Source organism: Oratosquilla oratoria, chromosome 40, assembly GCF_046742065.1.
Source record: "Oratosquilla oratoria isolate Oo_2021 chromosome 40, ASM4674206v1, whole genome shotgun sequence".
NCBI lineage: Eukaryota > Metazoa > Arthropoda > Malacostraca > Stomatopoda > Squillidae > Oratosquilla > Oratosquilla oratoria.
Window position 1 is genome coordinate 26,005,269 of NC_134816.1, and position 23,748 is coordinate 26,029,016.

The 23,748-nt window shown below is 41.4% G+C and overlaps 1 protein-coding gene across 7 annotated transcripts in view; it reads left to right on the top strand.

Annotated features, from left to right (window-relative positions):
• Positions 1 to 23,044, top strand: part of LOC143020702 (arrestin domain-containing protein 3-like) — a 44,001-nt gene extending 20,957 nt beyond the window's left edge. For all 7 annotated transcript variants that reach the window (XM_076177355.1, XM_076177356.1, XM_076177357.1 and 4 more), the window contains 3 exons: positions 4,206 to 4,388; positions 18,434 to 18,935; positions 19,881 to 23,044. In XM_076177355.1, coding sequence (XP_076033470.1) covers positions 4,206 to 4,388; positions 18,434 to 18,935; positions 19,881 to 20,005 — 810 coding nt within the window. In that variant the 3' untranslated portion in view covers positions 20,006 to 23,044. The remainder of the gene's footprint in view (positions 1 to 4,205; positions 4,389 to 18,433; positions 18,936 to 19,880) is intronic.
• The last annotated feature ends 704 nt before the right edge of the window (positions 23,045 to 23,748 follow it).

Below are 23,748 nucleotides of genomic sequence, written 5' to 3' on the forward strand. Positions count from 1 at the left end.
CACATCCTTTTGACATGTGGTCTTAATTTACTTCCATGACCTCCTAAAGCCCTCCCATCTTTAATTAGATCTCTTCTATCAATGCAGTCTATACCCTTTAGTGACTTGAACACTATAATCTGTCACCTCTTTTTCTTTATTCTTTCAAAGTTGATAGACCCATTACTTTCCTCATATGGTTTATCTGCCAGGCTGGGGACCATTTTGGTTGCTGCCCTTTGTATTCTCTCAATCTTGCTTATATCCTTTATCCTGTGTGGGAACCATACTATTGATACATATTCCAGTCTTAGACATATCAGGGTTTCAGTGAGTTTTTTCATCATCTCTTCATATGAAAAAGGGAGGTACAGTGATGGTGGAGTGGCTGGTGAGGTTGATAATGTTTGTGTAAAGGAGGGTTGAGTGCTGGAGGACTGGAGGAGTACCTGTATATTTCTGCTTTACAAGGGGAAAGGGAACAAATTTTGAGTGTAGTAGTTTCAGAGAGATCAGTTTGTTGAGTGTAGTTGGGAAAGCTTATGGGAGGGTTTTGATTTAGAGGATTAGGAGAGGAACAGAGGGGGTTTAGGAAAGGTAGGGGTTGTGTGGATCAATTTTTTGTGATAAAACAGTTATGTGAGAGATCTTAAGCAAAGGGTAAGGATGTTTTTTTGGGCCTTTATGGATTTGGAAAAGGCTTATGACAAGGTAGACAGGAAGGCATTGTGGGAGGTTTTGCAGATAGGATAGGAGGAAAGCTGTTAAGGGCAGTCAAGAGTTTTTATGAGAGCAGTAGAGCCTGTGTTAGAATTAGAAATGGGGAGAGTGAGTGGTTTGAGGTAAAAGTAGGACTTTGCCAGGGATGTGTCATGTTTCCATGGCTGTTCAATATGTACATGGATGTGGTGGTGAGGGGAGTAAATGCAAGGTTAATGGACAGGGGATTCGAGATGGTTAAAGAAAATGGAGAAAAGTAGGAGATAAGCCAGTTGTTCTTTGCTGATGACACTGTACTAATGGCAGGATCAGAGGGGGATTAAGGAAGTAGTTTAGTGATGGAATTTGGGAAGGTGTGCAAGAGGAGAAAGTTCAAGGCAAATGTGGGTGAAAGTAAGGTGATGAGATGTACAAGGGGTGAGGATGGCAGCAAATTGGAAGCGAGTATTAAAGGAAAGAGGCTGGGTCACATGTAGCAGGAAGGGGGGGACTGGAGGTGGAGGTAGATTGTAGATTGAGAGAAGCAAGTAACTGACTAGGGGGATAAAAAGTGTAATGAGAAATAGATATTTGGGAATGGATGCTAAGAGAAAATTATGTAAAGCTGTGATTGTGCCAACAGCACTGTATGGAGCAGAAACATAGAATGTAAGAGAGGAAGAGTTCAAATATGTTTGAGATGAAATGTCTGAGAAGTATGGCAGGGGTTATAAGGTTGGATAGAATGAGAAATGAGTTGGTGAGGAAGAGAGTGGGGATGGAAAAGGAGATGAGAGATGGGATTGATGAAAGAGTTTTGAAATGGTTTGGACACATGGAAAGAATGAGTGAAGAAAGATTAGAAAAAGAAGTATGGAAAGCAGAGGTGGATGGAGTGAACATGAGGGGATGCCTGAGGATGATATGGACGGATGGGGTAAAAGGGGTATTGAGTAAGAGGATCACTGATGTCTGTTGAGGAAGGAAAGGAGAAGGCAGAAGATAGGGGTGAATAGAGAATGGTTGTGTATGGATGATACTGTGATGCATGGAAGGGAGTGGGTGTGGAATGAGGAGGTTAGGGAGTGGTTATGTGTGAAAGATATTTTGACACAGCCCAAAGGGATTTCTCCCTGTCTTCATTGTTACTGCATGAGAGAACAAAGAAGGGGATTTCCCATTAAATGAAGTCATACATGAATGTTTCCATCTGAATTCATGCTGGCTATCATTTATTACTTTCTAAATGGAGTTTTATAGCATCACTGTTGATGGTTTCCATAATTTTTCCTACAATTGAGGTTAAGCTTATAGGTCTGTAGGTTATTGTTTTTTTGTCACCCCTTTTTAAATGTGGGGGTAGTATTAGCTAACTTCCATTTTTGTGAGAAATCTCTGGTTATGATTGATTTTTTGAAAATAATTATTTCTAATGTAAGAATAATTTTAGTTTTCACTTTTTGATATTTTTGGATGCCATCTGTCAGGCCCTGGTGTTTGATTAACTCTGAGTTTTTCTATACATCTCTTAATTTTTTCTTTTGTTGTATTTACAGTAGTGAGTGGGTTTCCTCTAGACTTATCACAGGCTTCTGTTAGGACTTCACTTTGAGGCATTTCGATTACAAATACTGATCTACAATAGCTGTTTAAAATATCACACATTCCTTCATTTGAATATTCAAGTTGACCATTAGTAGATAATAGTGGGCCAATGTAGTTCCTAATAACCTCTAATATAACTATAAAATTCTGTGGGATTCTCTTTGGACTTATCAGAGATATTCACTTCATATTGTTGATTTCTGTTTATGATTGTCTTGTTTAAATCCATCTGTATTATCATATTTGATGCAGCCCAAAGGGATTTCTCCCCATCTTCTCCTTTTCTACATGAGGGGACAGAGAGGGGGGTCGCTGAATTTATGAAGCAGCCTTGCTGTGGATGTGCTGTGTCTTGCAACACTGCTTCTGACCCAGGGCAGTGGACAAGGTGCAGGGATGACCCATCATCCAGTAGGTGCCAAGATAAGAGGGAGGGAGGAGGGTGGAGGGGAGTGGAACATATAGGAAATGAAATGGGTGGGAGTGGTTTCTATGCCTTTTTCTTTTTGGCTACTCCCCATGTAGGGGGAAAAAGCCTTTGGTATATGTATGTATGTATTATCATATAACTTTGATAATTGTTAGACGCACTGGAACACTTGTATTTCTTATAAACCTTTTTTTTAGCAATACTTTTTTTATGTTTCTTTGTTAAGCCATTTTGGGTAAGCCAGAATTAGGGGGCATCTGTCCTTAAATGGGATGTAAGTATGAATCATGTTAGCATATTTTGAAATATTTCTCACATCTGATCTACAGCAACTTTCACTTACTTTTGCATCCCAGTCTATAAGCTGAAATCAGGTATTTTAGAAACACAGCTATTGATTACAAAGTTTTTTTGCAGCTTGAACCTAAGTCGTGATCACTACTTTCAATGTTTTCACCAACTTCTACATTGGTTATAATGTTTTAGCTGCTAGTAATCAATAGATTGAATAAGTTTCTATGTCTTGTGGGCTCTTTTACATGCTGAACTAAGTAAATGTCACCAAGAAAATCTATCAGGCAACTACCTGTATCACCAGTTATTCCTATCAAATGATGTATCAAGGGCTTGTTCACCCTTATAAGGGAGGTAGACAGTCAAGGCATTCACCCATTTCACTTCCATTCACCAATCTTGTTTCCTGGTCATCTCAGCACCATGCGGATGAATGGTCATCCCTGACTCCTGCCCACTACCAGGGTCAGAAGCAATACAGCAAAACACAGTACATCCACAGGGATATACAATTATTCCTAAAATACAAAATTTTCATTTAGAGATCTTTGGCAATTGCCCAGAGACAACTCTCAGCCACTGTAGCAGTGCAGGTTTCCAACCGGTGAAACTCAAATATCTCTTTCCTGTTTGCAATACAATGTTTATGATGTAGTCATATCCTAAGATGATGTCACTTGTATAATCAACCTTAAGATTTTTTTCTTTTATATATATATATATATATATATATATATATATATTATATATATATATATATATATATATATATATATATATATTTCAGGTAAAAATGTAACCACACATTTGTCAATCACATGGAAACCACTGTTGGAGTAAAAAAGACTGGAGACAGGGAATCAATATATTTTGATTGCAAACTGCAATCCTCTTCAGTATCTACTGAAGAGGATTGCAGTTTGCAATTGAAATGTATAGATTCCGTCTCCAGTCTTTTTTACTCCAACAGTGGTTCTCATGTGATGTGATATATATATATATATATATATATATATATATATTTTTTTTAAGAACTTCAATTTCTCTTGAAATTAAAGTTCTTAACAAAAAGATAAACAATGCAGAAACAGCAATATTATTTAATCTCGTCTGTCAACAAGAAATTATTCTTCCTGGATACACTAATATATATATATATATATTTATATTTAATTTTTTCTTTTTCTTTTTCTTTCAGACAGTCACATGTTATGCTGAGGGTAAATCAAAGAGCTCTACAAGGACAGTGGCCTCTTTAGAACACCCATCAATTCCTGAGGGTGAAAGTGACATCTGGTCACGCGAGTTACTGAAAATTCCTCCACTGGCACCTTCAGAACTTCCAGGCTGCAAAAACATCAGAATTGAATACACATTTCAGGTAAGATAAGCTGTTTTCATCACGTTATTTACTAACAGATCTCTTAATTTTTTAGTTTGAGTGATCAATCAATCTTTTGCTCCTGTTCACTCTTGGGGGAGGCCTGCAACCTCCAGGAAACTACTCATGAATACCTGTTTGGCCCATAAATTGCTCATTGAAAATATTTAGTGGAACTGCCTGGGATGAGTGAAGGACTGTAGTATAATGTCCCCAATTTCTTTTTTGTGGTGGCTTCATGTAGGCATTTAGTGTCCATTGCCAGACCAGTCATTTTGTCAGTGTTATGGACAATAGTTTACCAGCACTTCTTATCTTATGGGCAATCTCACACTGCTGTCATGCACTATCTCATAATTCATATGTCAGATAAATTCTGTATCGGTACTGATTCAGTCCAGGGTGGTTATGTAAACATAATTATGTCACTACTGCTCTTACTTGTCTTGGAAATGATTTCCCTACTGGGTTGATTTCTTAGGGAGTTGGGTGAAGTATAGAATATCTATATATCTATCAATATATCAGTTGGCCATCTATTGAACCCATAACAATGGGGTACTTGAATATATGTTCTGGCAGGACTTGATGGGCTATATAAATCTATGGTGGAAATGACTAGTCAAGTTTAGTGTATGCCTTGGCTGGCCACCTCCTTTACAAGTGGAAAAAAGGCTTTGTGGTATACTGTTTGCATTTATTTTCAAACTTTCTGTACAAGTATGTTGCTGATTTTATGTGGTAAAGCATGGAAGCTCTTTCATTTTCATAGTTCCAAATATTGTTGTTGTTATTATTAGTATTAGTATTATTAAATGAGGAGGTGAGGAGAGCAGGGCTGGAAAAGGAGATGGCAGACAGGGCTCATGAAAGAATAAAGGAATGGTTTGGATACATGGAAATAATGAGTGGAGAAAGATAAGCAAAATAGGTGTGGAAGACAGAGGTGGATGGAGTGAACTTGAGAGAATGACCAAGGATGAGATGGGTGGATTTGAGCAAGAGGGAAGTGACTTTTGAACAAGTAAGGGAGAAGGCAGGGGATAGGGATGTGTAGAGATTGGCTGTGTTTGGAGGATGCTTTGATGCAGCTTAAAGGAATTTCTACCTGTCCCCTCTATTTTCCACATGATGGGACAGAGAGGGATTGTTGCCAATTAAGTGAAGCAGTCTTGCTGTAGATGTACTGTGTCTTGTTGCATTATTTCTGACACAGCTGTGGGCAGGAGGCAAGGATGACCCTTCCTCCACAAGGAGCTAAGATGAGAGGGAAACAAGGGTGGTGGCAGGAGTGAAATGCATGGGAGTGGGTGTGTGCCTTTGACTTGGCTACCTCCCTAAAAGGGGGGAAGAAGACCTTGGTAATTATTGTTTTATATATATATATGTGTGTGTGTATATATATATTTTATGTCACCTTTATGACTCAAGGGGGAACACTTGGTGGCAGCATTCCCCCCCCCCTACCACAGGGTTCAGCAAAAAAAAAAAAAAAAAAAAAAAAAAAAAAAAAAAAAAAAAAAAAAAAAAAAAAAAAAAAAAAAAAAAAAAAAAAAAAAAAAAAAAAAAAAAAAAAAAAAAAAAAATTAATATTCAGAGAAGTAGTACAGGACAGTATCTTATTAAGAGTATTAAATGCCTTGGGGGATTAAAAAGTATACATACATACATATACCAAAGGCTTTTTCCCCCTTACAAGGGAGGTAGCCAAAAAGGAAAAGGCATTCCATCCCTGAATACACTCCACACCCCTCCACCCTCCCTCTTATCTAAGCACCTCCTGGATGACGGGTCATCCCTGCACCTTGTCCACTGCCCTGGGTCAGAAGCAGTGTCACAAGACACAGCACATCCACAACAAGGCCGCTTCATTAAATCGGCAACCCCCCCCCTCTCTGTCCCCCCATGCATAAAAGGAGATGGGGAGAAATCCCTTCAGGCTGCATCAAATTTTGCTCACACATACACCCACTCCTCGTTTAACGACCTACTCGGTTAATGACAACTCGGAGTAATGATGGGCTTTATGACAGACCAATATTCATTTAACGTAAATCTCCCGAAGTTACAATGTCGTGTACGATAATTAAGTTGGCTGAGGCAAATTTGTATGATGTTATAAATGAACTTGTACGGTGGATATTAGCTGTGAGGTAAAGTGTTCTGAAGCTTAGGTCTACACTACCATCATGCAAGCTGGAAAAACTACCTGGGGTACAATATATACCAGCAGTGGTAAATTTTTAGTTTCGACCAAGGGCGCAATATAGCAATAGAAAATTAATTATTAATTTTGTAAATTATAATGTATCAAAGTAATATGCAATTTTGTGAGCGAAAAAAAAAAAAGGTGCTAAAACAAATTTCGTAAGTAACGAAGTCATGTCGGACGAATGGTACACCATGTTTGTTATGATAGATGCCGATGTCGAGGAAATGAAAGGATGATAAATTCGCCTAACCTAAACTAACCTAACCTGTGTTTGATAAATCATTACCTGCAAATTAAATGTCATCAGGCTCGTCCTCATTGTCGTCGTCATGAGAGACGTTGGCAGACGACAAGATGGCATCCCGATCCTATGCTACCAACTTCGTTCATTAGCATATTTTCTTGTAGCATGGTATTTTTTACTTTCATTTCCGCCCACAAAATTGCATATTACGTTGATACATTTTAATTTACAAAATTAATAATTAATTTTCTATTGCTATATTGCGCCCATGGTTGAAACTAAAAAAACACCCCGGTATTCAATATGGAATGTCAGCATACGTGGATTTGGTCATATACGGTAATTTTAGGAACCTAACCACCGTAAATAAACAGTAAATAAAGCTTTAATGTACTGTATAAAAGAGGGAAATACACGAAAATAAAGATACATGTATTGCTGGACATTGTACATACAGTACATGTACGTATATGTATACACTTTCGCTTAACGACCAATTCAGTTAACGACGGCGCGCTGGTCCCAATTGTTATCGTTAAACGAGGAGTGGTTGTACTACCCCCCGCCCATTCCACCTCATGCATCACAACATCATCCATATACAACCATTCTCTATTCACCCGTCTTCTGTCCTCTCCCATCCTTCCTCAACAGACATTCCCCTCTTCCCCAAAGCCCCCTTCATCCCATCCATCCACCTCATCCTAGGACATCCCCTCATGCTCACTCCCTCCACATCTGCCTTCCATACCTCTTTTACTAGTCTTTCTTCACTCATTCTTTCCATGTGTTCAAACCATCCTAATACTCTTTCATCAACCCTATCTCCCAACTCCCTTTCCAAACCCTGTTCTCCTCCTCACCTCCTCATTTCTCACTCTATCTAGCCTAGTAACCCCATCATACTTCTCAGACACCTCATCTCAAACACATTCAAACTCCTTCTCTCTTCCTCTCTTATGTTCCATGTTTCTGCCCCATACAGTGCTGTTGGCACAATCACTCCTTCATACAGTCTCCTCTTAGCATCCATTTCCAAATGTCTATTCCTCATTACACTTTTTAATCCACCAAGGCATTTACTCGCTTCTCTCAATCCTTCAATTGCTACCTCCACCTTCACTTCACCTTTCCTGCCACATTTGCCCTCAAGTATCTAAAACTATCCACTTCCTCCAGTTGCTCTCCCTTAATGCTCTTTTCCAGTCTACTGCCACTTTCACCCCTTGTACATCTCATCACCTTACTTTTACCCACATTCATCTTCAGCTTTCTTCCATCACACACTCTCCCAAACTCTGTCACCAACTTCCTCAGTCCCTCCTCCGATCCTGCCACAAGCGCAGTGTCGTCCGCAAATGACAGCTGGCTCACCTCCCACTTTTCTCCATTTTCTTTAACCATCTCCAATCCCTGACCCACTACCCTTGCATTTAACTCTCGCACTACCCCATCCATGTATATGTTGAACAGCCAGGGCAACATAACGCATCCTTGACGAAGTCCCACCTTTACCTCAAACAACTCACTCTCTCCATTTCTAATCCTGACACAAGCTCTACTACCCTCATGAAAACTCTTGACAGCTCCTAGAAGCTTTCCTCCTATCCCATATATCTGCAAAACCTCCCACAATGCCTTTCTGTCTACCCTATCCTAAGCCTTTTCCAGATTCATAAAAGCCCAAAAAACATCCTTCCCCTTTCCTATAGTTTTCTCACATATCTGTCTTACCACAAAGATCTGATCTACACAACCTCTACCCGTCCTAAATCCACACTGTTCCTCACCAATTACTCCCTCTGTTCCTCTCCTAATCCTCTCAATCAAGATCCTCACATAAGCCATCCCAACAACACATAACAAGCTAATACCTCAGAAACTACTACATTCACACTTGTCCCCCTTTCCCTTGTAAAATGGAACAAAACAGGCACTTCCTCCAGTCAACTCCGACACTCTACCCTCTCTCCAGCAAACACTAATAAACCTCACCACCAGTCCATCACTGTACCTCCTATTTTAGACAATCTGCATGGCATCCATCCAGACCAGGTGGCCCCCCCCCTTACCTCTATCATCACCTTAAACAACTGCCTTCACTTCATCCTTCCATATTTCGCCTCCATGTATCTCACTCCAACACGGACATTTTCTTGTCATTTCCCACTCCAAGCATATCTATCCCCCTCCCTCCCCCCCCCCGCACCCCCCCCCCCCCCCCCCCCCCCTCCCCCCGCCCCCCCCCCCCCCTCCCCCCCCCCCCCCCCCACCCCCCCCCCTCCCCCCCCCCCCCCCCAACCCCGCCCCCACCTCCCCCCCCCCCCCCCCCCGCCCCCCCCCCCCCCTCCCCCCACCCCTATTCCCCCCCTCCCCTCCCTCCCCCCCCCCCCTACCCCCACCCTGATCCCCCCCCCCCCCCCCCCCCCCCGATCCCCCCCCCCCCCCCCCACCCTCCCCCCCTCCCCCCCCCCCCCACGCCGCACTCCCCCCCCCTCCCCCACCCCCAACCACCCCCCCCCCCCCCCCCACCCCCCCCCCCCCCCCCCCCCCCCTCCTCCCCCCCCCCCCCCCCCCCCCCCCCACCCCCCCCCCCCCCGCCCACCCCCCCACCCACCGATGCCCCCTCCTGCTCCCCCCCCCCCCCCCTCCTCACCACCTCCCTCCCCCCCCACCACCCCCATCCCCCCCCCCCACCCGTCCCGCCCCCCCCCCCCACCCCCCCCCCCCCCCCCCCCCCACCCGGCCCCCCCTCCCCGGCATCCCCCAATCCCCCCCCCCTCCTCCCTCCCCACCCCCCTCCCCCCCCCCCCCCACCCGCCCCCCCCGCTCCCCCCCCTCCCCTTATCACCCCCACCCCCCCCCCCCCCCCCCCCCCCCCGCCCCCCCCCCCCCCCCCCCCCCTTCCCCCCCCGCCCCCCCCCCCCCTTTCCCCCCCCCCCCGCCCCCCTCCGCCCCCACCCTATCCACCATCACATTAATCAACTACCTAAAATATTCCTTTGCAGATGAGGTATAACAACTTAATAAAAAAAAAGTGAACACTGAAGAAGATTGTTATTCACTACAAGTGATCAGAAATAAAGAATAGGAATGGAGTAGCAAGTGGGAGATGGAGTTCAATACTAAGAAAGTGTAGTATAATGGAATTTGGAAAAAGCAAAAACAGATAACAGGAGCAATAAATTGGGAGAAAGAATGAAAAAAAAGTGAAAATGATGAAGGAACCTGGGAGTCATTGTTATGAATAATATTCACCTGAGAAACATAAATAAATTTTTGAGAAACTTGTAACTTAATAAGAACAATCAAAGTGGCATTTATATACCGTATGAAACAATCGTGAAGAAAATACTAATCCTCGATAAAACCAAGATTGGAGGAGGGACCGCGATTTAATGAATGCGGCCTTGTTATGGATGTGCTGTGACTGTGACACGCTTCAGACCCAGGGCAGTTGGACAAGTTTCAGGGATGACCCAACAACCACAAGTTGCTAAGATAATAGGAGGGTATGAGGGGTGGGTGGAGTGTAATTCAGGGTGTAATGGGTGGGATTTATTTATGCCTTTTCACCTTTGGGTGCTACCTCCTTGTAGAGGGGGGAAAAAGCCATGGTATATTATGAATGCAAAGAAGCTCATATAACTTTCGATTTCTTCATCCATATCATTAATATAATATATAGCAAACATAAATTGGGGCCAGAACTGTTTTTTCCTTGTGGAACACTACTTATTACTTTCATCCCAATTTTTGTTGTTTGTCTCTTATTACTACTCTCATTTTCTTTCCTCAAAAAGTCTTCCATCCATTTTCACAGTTGTCCCTGTATTCCTCCTATCAGTTTCTAAATTCAATAGGGCAACTTCTATTGTGTGCTTTGTCAAAAGATTTTTTTAAGGTTCTAGAAATGCAAATCAACCCATCCCATCTCTTTCTTGTATTATATCTATTAGCCTTGAAATAGAAACATATTAAATTGTTGATGCATGGATTTATTTTGTCTGATCGCAATTGCCTGGATTCAGCACTTTGTTTTTTCTAAATATTTTACCCCATCTACTTTTTGACAATTCTTTCACAAATTTTGCTATTGTACTTGTTTAGAGAGACTCGGCCTGTAGTTGGTAGGGTCTTCTTTATTTCCCCCTATATATATAGGTACTATATTTGCTTTTTTATACCTCAATCTTATGGAACTTTTCCTTCTTTCAAGGAACTTTTTATATTAACTATGTATTTTGACTGCCATGTTTCAATTTCCTGCATTCTTTCAAAACCAGTTTTCCTATTCATCAGTGTCCCATGCTATTTTTCTGACATCAATATTACTACAAGAGTTTCATTATTTCATTCTTTGTTACTTCTATTTCTTTCATAGGGGGGAGTTCTCTTTCCATTCGATCACTTCAGGTTGTATGTTCTCCCTTTGTAAACACTAAATTAAAATGCTTGTTCCTAATTTCTGCCCCCAAATTTTAATTATATTCTATTTCCTCCTGTGTATTCAACTCCTCCTTGTCTTAATTTCATTTAAATCATGTTTGTTTTTCAGTTTGGTTGTTTACAATCTGTAAAATAGTTTATGATTAATCTTTACACTTTCTATGACATCTTTTTCATATTTTCTCTTTCCTCTCTGCACGTTTGTACAATTCATTTCTAACAAGCCTATGTTTTCCATTTTTTGGTCTTTTGTTTGTCTTCATTTGGTCCATGCATTGTCACTCTTTTGTCTTTTAACTTCCCAACAACTTTTGCTTGTACCAGTACTTTACATATTCTTTTTCTTATTTTTGTCTTGGGACATACTTTTCCACTTTTTTTTTTTTTTTTTTTTTATAAAATAATGTCAAAATATTCTATTTCTCTTCCACTGTTGTTTACTCATTGTAAGATAATTTCCCAGTTTTCTTTTTGAAAGAATTCTCTTATTGATCAAAAATTTTGTTTTTCATACATCATTCTCCTTTTTAAATTGTTTCAATTTCTTTTCATGTATTACGCTTCAGTTTCAATCAATATGTGGTCACTTTTTACTGATTGGTGTTTATATTCAATCATTTCAACACTATTCTAGGTTTCAGAAGAGATTATTAGGTCTAGTCTCGATGGTTCTTCTTCATTTCTATACCCTAGTGTTCTCCTGTATCCATTGTATCATTGTATGGTCAATAATCATCTTGAGTAGAACATTTCCCCATGAGTCTTCTCCACACTTTACTGTCATCTCTTCCCAGCAGACTTCTTTGCAATTAAAGTCGCCCATCATAACTATTCTTCCTCCATCTTCCATTATCTTATTTAATGTCATCCTTGTGTCTTATAACATACTTTTATGTTCACTCTCTTCCCACAAGGCTGTTTTTGGAGGCACATAGTTTATTACAAACCTTCTGCTCTTTTTATCTCTTCCACTTTGATCATAATCATCTCTACTGTATTCTTTCCATATGTGACACACCTCACGTTTATATCCTTCTTAGTCAGGAACATAACTCCACCCCCTTGTTTTGTCTCTCTGTTTTTAATCCAATCATTATATGCATTATGTCCTACACTGTTGGGTGGTAGTGGACCTTTTAATTTTGTTTCTACAATTCCCATTATGTCCGGTTATTTTTTCTTCAAATAATCATTCAGCTCATTCAATCCTGTTATTAATCCATCTATATTTGTGTAAGATACTTTTAACTTTTTGCTATTTCCATTGTATTCTTGGTTTCCCTGTTGTTTTTCTCTAATATGTCCCATTTCCTTACTTTCATATTCACTACTCTCCGATAGAATTTCTCTTTTTCTGACTCTGTTCTGTTTTCGTTTTTTTCCTTAGCTGGTTGTCTTTTCATTTTTTCCTCCTCTCTTTCCTCTTTATTCATTTCTCTTTTTATCCATACCTTTTTATATTGTTCACTTGCTGCTAGTTTCCCTGTATTTGCCAAGATATTCTCTGCCGTCGTTTGTGACCTGAATTTAATCTTAATTGGTCTGGTCTTATCTCTACTATACTTTCCGAGTCTATATATCTCTTCGATTTGTTTCATGATTTCAGGTTCATCTTCCTGAACTAATTCTAGTAAGCTGCTTACTTTTTCTTTTTCCTCTTTGATTCTTGTGGTTCTATTTAGGATATACTTCTCTTCCATTCCTAATATAATTATACATTTCTTTTTATCTGCTAAGTCTCTTACTATATTCTCCTTCTGTCTCATCACTTTGATAACTGAGTCTTCAGTTTGTTCTTTTATTTGCTGTTTTAGTATGTCAGTAAATGCAACTTTACTGTTTTCTTGGATTTTTTTCCAACCCTGTGCTTCTTTTGCTGGCCTCTTTGTTGTCTTAATTATCCATGGAAATTTTTCTTTTTCTTCGGAACTCCAATCTTCGCCGTCTATCCGACGAAAGTGTGTGTGTGTTTGAGATGAAATGCCTGAGAAGTATGGTAGGGGTTACTAGGCTAGATAGAGTGAGAAACGAGGTGAGGAGAAGAGCTGGGGTGGAAAGGGAGATGGGAGATAGGGTTGATGAAAGAGTATTGGGATGATTTGTACACATGGAAAGAATGAATGAAGAAAGATTAATAAAAGAGGTGTGGAAGGCAGAGGGGGCAACCAAGGATGAGATGGATGGATGGGGTAAAAGGGGCATTGGGAAAGAGGGGAATGTCTGTTTAGGAAGGAAGGGAGAAGACATAAGATAGGGATGAGTGGAGAATGGTTGTGTATAGATGATGTTGTGATGCATAGAGGGGTGTGAGTGGGGGAGGGGGTGAGGGAGTATGTGTGAATGATATTTTGACACAGCTTGAAGGGATTTCTCCCCATCTCCTCTTTTTCTGCATGAGGGGATGGAGGGGGTGGGTTACTGATTAAATGAAATGGCCTTGCTATGGATGTGCTGTGTCTTGCTGCATTGCTTCTGACCCAGGGCAGTGGGCAAGATGCATGGATGACCTGTTATCCAGGAGGAGACAGGAAAGGAGGGTGAAAGGGAGTGGAGTATGTGGGGATGAAATGGGTGGGAATGGATTTATGCCTTTGACTTTGGCTACCTCCCTTGTAAGGGGGAAAAGGCCATTGGTATATGTATATATGTATTATTGTTATAATTATTTATTATTGTTACATATATATATACCAAAGGCTTTTTTCCACATAACGGAGGTAGCCAAAAAATAAAGGCACAAAAACCACTCCCACTCATTCCATCCCTATCACACTCCACTCACCTCCACCCTCTTCCCTCCCTCTTATCTTTGCACCTCCTGGATGACAGGTCATCCCTGCATCTTGTCCACTGCCCTGGGTCAGAGGCAGTGTCACAAGACACAGCACATCCACAACAAGGCCACTTCATTAGATCGGTGACCCCCACCCCCTCACCATCCCCACCATGCAGAAAAGGAGAAGATGGGGAGAAATCCCTTTGGGCTGTGTCAAATTTTTCTCACACATATTCCCTCACCCCTCTATTCCCCACCCATTCCACCTCATGCATCACAACATCATCCATATACTACCATTCTCCATTCACCCCTATCTTCCATCCTCTCCCATCCCTCCTCAACAGACATTCCCCTTTCCCAAAGCCCCTTTTACTATTATTGTTATTATTATTGATATTATGATACTTGCTTGAGAGTAGTAGAGCTTGTGTCAGGATTAGAAATGGAGAGAGTGAGTGGTTCGAGGTAAAGGTGGGACTTCGTGGGATGTGTTATGTCTCCCTGGCTGTTCAACTTGTACATGGATGGGGTAGTGCGAGAGGTAAATGCAAGGGTGGTGGGTCAGGGATTGGAGATGGTTAAAGAAAATGGAGAAAAGTGGGAGGTGAGCCAGTTGTTTGCGGATAACACTGCGCTTGTGGCAGGATCAGAGGAGGGATTGAGGAAGTTGGTGACAGAGTTTGGGAGAGTGTGTGATAGAAGAAAGCTGAAGATAAATGTGGGTAAAAGTAAGGTGATGAGATGTTCAAGGGGTGAGCATTAAGGGAGAGCGCTTGGAGGAAAAGGATAGTTTCAGATACTTGGGTGCAAATGTGGCAGGAAAAGGTGGAGTGGAGGTGGAGGTAGAATGTAGATTGAGAGAAGCGAGTAAATGCCTTGGTGAATTAAAAAGTGTAATTAGGGATAGACATTTGGGAATGGATGATAAGAGGAGACTGTATGAAGGAGTGATTGTGCCAACAGCACTGTATGGGGCAGAAACATGGAACATAAGAGAGGAAGAGAGAAGGAGCTTGAATGTGTTTGAGATGAGATATCTGAGAAGTATGATGGGGGTTACTAGGCTAGATAGAGTGAGAAATGAGGAGGTGTGGAGGAGAACAGGGAGAAAAGGGAGTTGGGAGATATGGTTGATGAAAGAGTATTAGGATGGTTTGGACACATGGAAAGAATGAGTGAAGAAAGACTAGTAAAAGAGGTATGGAAGGCAGATGTGGAGGGAGTGAACATGAGGGGACGTCCTATATATAAAGGTGATAATGGTGAATAGAACCAGTAAATGTCCCATGATTTCCCATAAAATGACTGAAGATAAAATGATCTAATAAAGTACTTTTATATATCTATCCACATACAAAAAAGCTCTTTTAGGAGGGTATCCAGCCAAGGCACGCACCCTCCCCCCACCCATCCCACATCCATTTGTTTCCCTATTATCTTAGCTCCTTGTAGATGAAGGACCATCCCTGGACCTTGCTTACTGCCTGGGTCAGAACCATACATACATATACCAAAGGCTTTTTCCCCCTTACATGGGGGGTAGCCAAAAAGAAAAAGGCATAGAAACCACTCCCACCCATTTCATTTCCCATATATTCCACTCCCCTCCACCCTCCTTCCTATCTTGGCACCTCCTGGATGACGGGTCATCTCTGCATCCTGTCCACTGCCCTGGGTCAGAAGCAGTGTCGCAAGACACAGCACATCCACAGCAAGGCCGCTTCATAAATTCGGCAATCCCCCCTCTCCGTCGCCTCATGCAGGAAAGGAGAAGACGGGGAGAAATCCCTTCAGGCTGCGTCAAATTTTTTATTCATACATACTTTCTCACCCCCCCTCCCTCATGCATCACAGCCTCATCTATACATAATCCTTCTCCATTCACCCCTATCTTCCGTCTTCTCCCGTCCTTCTTCTACAGACATTCCTCTCTTTTGTAAAGCCCCTTTCACCCCATCCATCCACCTCATCCTAGGACGCCCCCTCATATTCACTCCTTCCACACTTCTTTCACTAATCTTTCTTCACTCATTCTTTCCATGTGTCCAAACCATCCTAATACTCTTTCATCAACCCTATCTCCCGGCTCCCTTTCCACCGCTGTTCTCCTCCTCACCTCCTCATTTCTCACTCTACCTAGCCTAGTAACCCCCATCATACTTCTCAGACATTTCATCTCAAACATATTCAAACTCCTTCTCTCTTCCTCTCTCATGTTCCATGTTTCTGCCCCATGCATTGCTGTTGGCACAATCACTCCTTCATATTTGTGAAAGTGATCAAAAACAGATGGGTTAAATACCTGGAAGAAAAATCTATACTGAACCCAAATCAATTTGGATTTAGACAAGGGAGATCCTGTACAACAAATCTAATCTACTTTTACTCAAGATTAGTAGACATAATACAAGAGATGGATGGGCAGACTGTGCTTTTCTGGACCTGCAAAAGGCATTCAATAAGGTACCTCATAGGAAACTAATAAATAAGATAGAGTCAAAAGGTGGCATCAGAGGAAAATTATTGGAATGGATGAAAGACTTCCTGATTGGGAGGAAAATGAGAGTTGTAATTAGAGAAAAATTCTCCAACTGGGAAGAAGTAAAAAGCGGTGTCCCGCAAGGATCAGTACTGGCCCCGATCATGTTCGCTGTATACATTAATGACATGAATGAAGGCGTGGAGTGCTATATAAACTTTTTTTGCAGATGATGCAAAATTACTTAAGAAGGTAAAAACGGAAGAGGACTGCAACTCATTGCAACAAGATCTGGACACAATATGGAATTGGACTCAAAAGTGGGAAGTAAAATTCAGTATTAAGAAATGCAGTATAATGGAATTTAGAAAGAGTAGAAACAGAAGAAAAAAAAAATATGAAAAAGATCTTGGAGTGATGATTGGAAAGGACATGAAACCAGATAAGCATATAAATAAGATGTTCGGTGAAACCTACAACTTATTGAGAGCAATCAAAGTGGCATTTACTTATATGGCCGAAGAAATGATAAGGAAAATACTAACAACACTAATAAGACTTTGGACACCCAGTACCAAAAAGAATATTAAGAAACTAGAAAGATTACAAAGAGCGACAACCAAACTAGCACCGACACTCGCCGAACTAACATATGAGCAAAGACTATCCAAATTGAACCTACCAACTCTGGAGCAAAGAAGAGAAAGAGGAGATTTGCTATCTACAGAATAATGAAAGGAATGGAAGTTTTTAGACAGGAATGACCTACTACTGTGGGAAAACAGTAAAACAAGAGGACACGGAAAAAAATTGAAAAAGGATAGTTATAGAAAAAACTTGAAAAGGAACAGTTTCCCACACAGTGATAAATACATGGAACAAATTAGACAACAAAACAGTATGTGCTAACACTATACAAGATTCTAAGATAAAACTTGATGCGGAGAGATACAAAGACGGGTCACCACGAGTATAGCTCCCCTCCCGTATATTACAACTAGGTAGGTAATATATAACCTCATAGCATCCATTCCCAGATGTCTATTTCTCATTACACTTTTTAATCCACCAAGGCATTTACGCACTTCTCTCAATCTACATTCTATCTCCACCCCCGCTCCTCCCTTTCCTGTCACATTTGCACCTAAGTATCTGAAACTATCCACTTCCTCCAGTTTCTCACCCTTAATTCTCACTTCCAGCCTACAGTCACTCTCTCCCCTTGTACATCTTATCACCTTACTTTTGCCCACATTTATCTTCAGCTTCTTTCTTTCACACACCTCAAACTCTGTCACTAACTTCCTCAATCCCTCCTCTGATCCTGCTACAAGCGCAGTGTCATCAGCAAACAACAGCTGGCTCACCTCCCACTTTTCTCCATTTTTTTTAATCATCTCCAACCCCTGACCCACTACCCTTGCATTCACCTCTCACACCACCCCATCCATGTAAAGATCAAACAGCCAGGGCGACATAACACACACCTGATGAAGTCCCACCTTTACCTCAAACCATTCACTCTCTCCATTTCTAATCCTAACGCAAGCTCTACTACTCTCATAAAAACTCTTGACTGCTCTTAACAGCTTTCCTCTTATCCCATATATCTGCAGTACCTCCCACAATGCCTTCCTGTCTACCCTGTCGTATGCCTTTTCCAGATCCATAAAAGCCCAAAAAACATCCTTACCAATGTAGTTATAAAGTCAGGGCATGGAAGAGGATTTGACAGGAAGTTCATGTATGTGTTGTGTGGAGCAATGTAAAATAGTACCATCCTCCCATTTGGGGAGCAGATTGATTTGTCTGTATAACTAGATTGGTGTCTACATGGTGAAATCCATAGATGGGAAAATATATATATTCTTATTTTCTTCAGTTCTCAATGGACCCTGGTGGAATGGCCTTTGATCTAGAGATAGATTTTCCTATCACCATTGGAACCATTCCTCTGCGCAATGCACATCAGAACATCATGGTTCTTCCTGGGAGGATAGGATACCCAGCTCCCCCAGCTGCAGTTCCAGAAGTTCCAGTTGTTCCACCAGTCGGATTGGTAGCACCAGATCCTGATTCACAACCCGTGGATGATAAAACACCTTTGTATCCTAGTTACCCACCTGCCCCTGGAGCCCCACCTGGTTATCCTTCTGGTCCAGGAGCTCAGCCTGGGTATAATCCTTCACCTTCAGCTCCATTTGCACCTGGAACTTCTCCTGGGTATCCAGGTGCCCCAGGAGCTCCTCCTGGATATCCAGGTGCCCCAGGAGCTCCTCCTGGGTATCCATCTGCTCCACCCGGTTATTCTCCTCCTCATGCAGGAGGTGCAGCTCCTCCTGCACCTTTGTACTTCCCTGGATGTGTGAATTATCCAGATATGCGTAAGGAATTGTTTGTTTTTGTATATTTTAGATATGGTCTAGAGTGTCAGTGATTATTGGCTAATTATTTGTGTTGGGTTATTCATGAATATATATACAGTAGTTTGACCAGCCTGGGTTGTATCTGAAGCTATTTTAGTTTGTTATGGATGTGTTGTTACAAATAATGAGTGAGATCACATGCTTAGGCCACAATGGGATACTAGAGAGTTTAGTCTGGCCAACACCACATTTAAGTCATCTGAGGACAGGACTTTGTGCTGAAGTGAGATTAACTCCCTTTGGGAATTGCACACAAATACTCCCTTGTCATCCTTCTCAACCACCAGATGCCCACCTCCATAAGCATATCCATAATCATATTGCTCACTGCTCCATCAACAACACACTGAACTGTGTGCCAAACCCAGATATCCATCGTTATGAATCCTTTCTCCCCTGCCAACAACACAATAGATATAAAGAATTTGTGGGAAAACACCATTTCAGCCATGGCATTCCTCAGAGACAAGACTGCTCAGCTAGACAGTCTAGAAGATGACAAAAAGAACAACAACTATGATGATAATGCTCCATAGATATTTAGTTTTGGCTAATGTCAGGTTATATTCAGATGGTGGCAGGACATTGTACTGAAGTGGTGAAGCAATAAAATCTGGCTTTGTATATCAACTAATAGTGGTATTGGCTGGGGAAACTTTCATGTAACATATGTTGCAACTGTAACTATACATGAACTTGAGTCTTGGTATGTTGAAAAATTAGAGAATAGGAGACAGGACCCAATGAGCGTTGCTCCCGTCTTGTATACTACACTTAGGAGGTAAATACTGGGTTAAAGGAGTGGTTGAGGTAGTCAGGATACTGGAACAGATGGGGGGAAGGGTTAGATGAAAATGGACTTTGAATCTTGAAATAATTTTTCTTCATTATTCTCCTTTACAGCTGCACCTTCATATGATGAATGTGTCTTTGGACCCCACAAGATCACAAATGTTAGTGATGATGAAAACAATGATAAAACAGGTGGTGAATTTGCTCCGAGATATGTGACATATGGTTTCATGTAAGAAGAGAAAACTAAGAATTTTCAAACAAGAAGATGAATTTTTTTAACAAACTATCTGATGTGGTGGACCGGCATTTTTTCCCCCTCAATTTGCCATGTACTGGTAATATTTCATAGTAATATTAATTCATACTGGAAATGATATATATAATGAATATAGTAAAGTTGGCAATTTTATTTATCTTCTATTTACTTTGTAAACAAATAATACAATATCAAAACATATAAAAAAGTAATGAAAAAATAACCCTTAGATTCAACCAATTCCTCAGATGATTCCTTAGAATGGACTAGACACTTGCTATGTACCGGTAGCTGATGGCTCATGTACCAGCACCGGTCTGCGGACCACCACTTTGAGTAGTACTGTTTTAGATTATCCTTGTTTACTTTTGTTAATGTTACATACATATACCGAAGGCTTTTTTCCCCCTTACAAGGGAGGTAGCCAAAAAACAAAGGCATAAAGTCCAGTCCCACCCATTCCATCCCCACATACTCCACTCCCATCCAGCCCCTCTCTCCCTCCCTCTTATCTTGACTCCTCCTGGATGACAGGTCATCCCTGCATCTCACCCACTGCCCTGGGTCAGAAGCAGTGTCCCAGACACAGCACATCCACAGCAAGGCTGCTTCATTAAATTGACGACCCTCCCTCTTCATCCCCCCCATGCAGAAATGGAGAAAATGGGGAGAAATCTCTTCAGGCTGTATCAATTTATTTTTCACACATGCTCCCTCACTCCCCATCCCCTACTCACTCCTCCTCATGCATCACAGCATCATCCATATACAACCATTCTCCATTCACCCATATCTTCTGTCCTCTCCCGTCCTTCCTCAACAGACATTCCCCTCTTTCCCAATGCCCCTTTTACCCCATCCATCCGTCTCATCCTTGGTCAACCCCTCATGTTCACTCCCTCCACCTCTGCCTTCCACACCTCTTTTACTAGTCTTTTCTCTTTCATTCTTTCCATGTGTCCAAACCATCCCAATACTCTTTCATCAATCCTATCTCCCAACTCCCTTTCCACCCCCGTTCTCCTCCTCACCTCCTCATTTCTCACTCTATCCAGCCTATTAACCCCCATCATACTTCTCAGGCACCTCATCTCAAACACATTCAAGCTCCTCTCTTATGTTCCATGTTTCTGCCCCATACACTGCTGTTGGCACAATCATTCCTTCATACAATCTCTTCATAGCATCCATTCCTAAATATCTATTTCTCATTACACTTTTTAATACTCCAAGGCATTTACTTGCTTCTCTCAATCTACATTTTACCTCCACCTCCACTCCTCCCTTTCCTGCCACATTCACACCCAAGTATTTAAAACTATCCACTTTCTCTAGTCTCCCTTAATGCTCACTTCCAGTCTGTTGTCACTTTCTCCCCTTGTACATCTCTTCACCTTACTTTTAACCACATTTATCTTCAGCAACTTTCTTCTTTCGCACACCTTCCCAAAATCTGTCACTAACTTCCTTAATCCTTCCTCTGATCCTGCCACAAGCACAGTGTCATCACCAAACAACAATTGGCTTATCTCCCACTTTTCTCCATATTCTTCATCCATCTCCAATACCTGGCCCATTACCCTTGCATTTACCTCTCACACCACCCCATCCATGTATAAATTGAACAGCCAAGGCAACATAACACATTCCTGCTGAAGTCCCACCTTTACCTCAAACCACTCACTCTCTCCATATCTGATTCTAACACAAGCTCTACTATTCTCATAAAAACTCTTGACTGCTCTCAACAGCTTTTCTCCTATCCCATATATCTGCAATACCTCCCACAGTGCCTTTCTATCTACCCTGTCATAAGCCTTTTCCAAATAATAAAGTCACAAAATACATCCTTATCTTTTCCTGGAGCTTTCTCACTTATCCGTCTTACTACAAAAATCTGATCCACGCAACCTCTACCTATCCTAAACCTACAGTTTTTCTCATCAATTACTCCCTCTCTACCACACCTAATCCTCTCAATCAAGACCTTCCCATAAGCCTTCCCAACTACACTTAACAAGCTGATCCCTCTGAAACTACTACAGTCACACTTGTACCCTTTTCCCTTGTAAAATGGAACTATACAGGCACCCCTCCAGCACTCTACCCTCTCTTAAACAACCATTAAATAACCTCACCAACTAGTCCACCATCACTGTACCTCCTTTTTTTAAACATTCTTTATGACACCCATCCAACCCAGGTGCTTTACCTGCTCTCATCTTCTTAACAATTGCCATCATTTCACCTTTCCTTATTTCTCCTCCATTTTCCTCACTCATCACTGTCATTTTCGTAATGCTTCCCACTGCAACTACCTTTCGCTCCCTATCCTCCTTCACATTTAGCAACTCCCTAAAATACTCTGCCCAGCTTCCTCTTACTGCCATCTCTTCCATTATCATCTCTCCATCTGCACCTTTTACCTTTTCTTCTCTACTTGATTCTCCTCTTCTCTTAATTTCTTTCCAAAACATCTTTTTATTACTTTCAAAATATTCTGTCATAGTTGTACCCCATTTCACATCTGTTCTCCTCTTAGTCTCCTTTATCTTATGCTTTACTTCTCTTCTCTTTTCTTTGTACCTCTCATATGATTCTCTTGTTCTATTGTGTAGCCAATCTGTGAATAGTCACTTCTCTTGTACAACCTTCTTTGCTTCCTCATCCCACCACTCACTACCCTTCCTTTTATTTCCTCCTGCCCTCCTTGTTCTACACACCATCTTTGCCCACCTTGTGACTCCCTCCTTGAACTGTCCCCATTCCTCCTTCACTCCCTCCCACTACTCTCTCAGCTTCTTGTACTTCTTTCTTTCTCACTTAAGCACTTCATTTTAAGCACCTCCCTACCTTCTGTCCTTTTCCTATTTCTCCATCTATCCTCCACTCTCAACTTAACTTCCACCAAAAGAGTATCAGATATTCCTCCACTCTCTCCCCCTAGAAAATGTACATCTTTAACTCTTCCTACTATTCTCCTTGCTACATTGATTTTAACCCAAGGCAGTGGACAAGATGCAGGGATGACTCATCATCCAGAAGGAGCCAAGAAAAGAGGGAGGGAGGAGTGGTAAATGAGAATGGAGTGTGTGGGGATGATATGGGTGAGAGTGGATTTATGTCTTTGACTTTGACTACCTCCCTTGTAAGGGGGAAAAATCTGTTGGTATATGTATGTATGTACTGCCTGGACATACCCTAATATTTTATGCTCAAAGATTCACATAAAGAAATGTACTTAAAACACTGTAGTATAGTGAAGGAGTGTTGTCTCTTCCTGTCCATGCTAACTTGACTACCTCATCACAAACCAGGTGTTCATTCAGTGCAATGAATAAACAAAGAACCACAGAAGAAGGATCAATACAGTTTTTTCAGTGTCATAACTCAACTGCCTTGAGACCATTATACTCATGTTGACTGCATTTCTTTTACTTTAGTAATATGCATGTTTTATTATTATTTTTTTTTTGCATGAATATTTCTATTTTTTTTCTATTCTGCATACTACTACCATATAACATTACCAGTAAAGTGAGTATACATTATAGTTTTAGTGATACATCAGTCCCTCTGTATGTGTGAGTAATGCATTCTGACCTTGTGATTCTCTCCTATCTCAAACCAAGTGATCTTTTATATAAATTTTATGATTGACTTTAATGATCTTAACACTACTATCAAGTACTGGTGTAATTTTTTGTGTTGTGTCAGTGG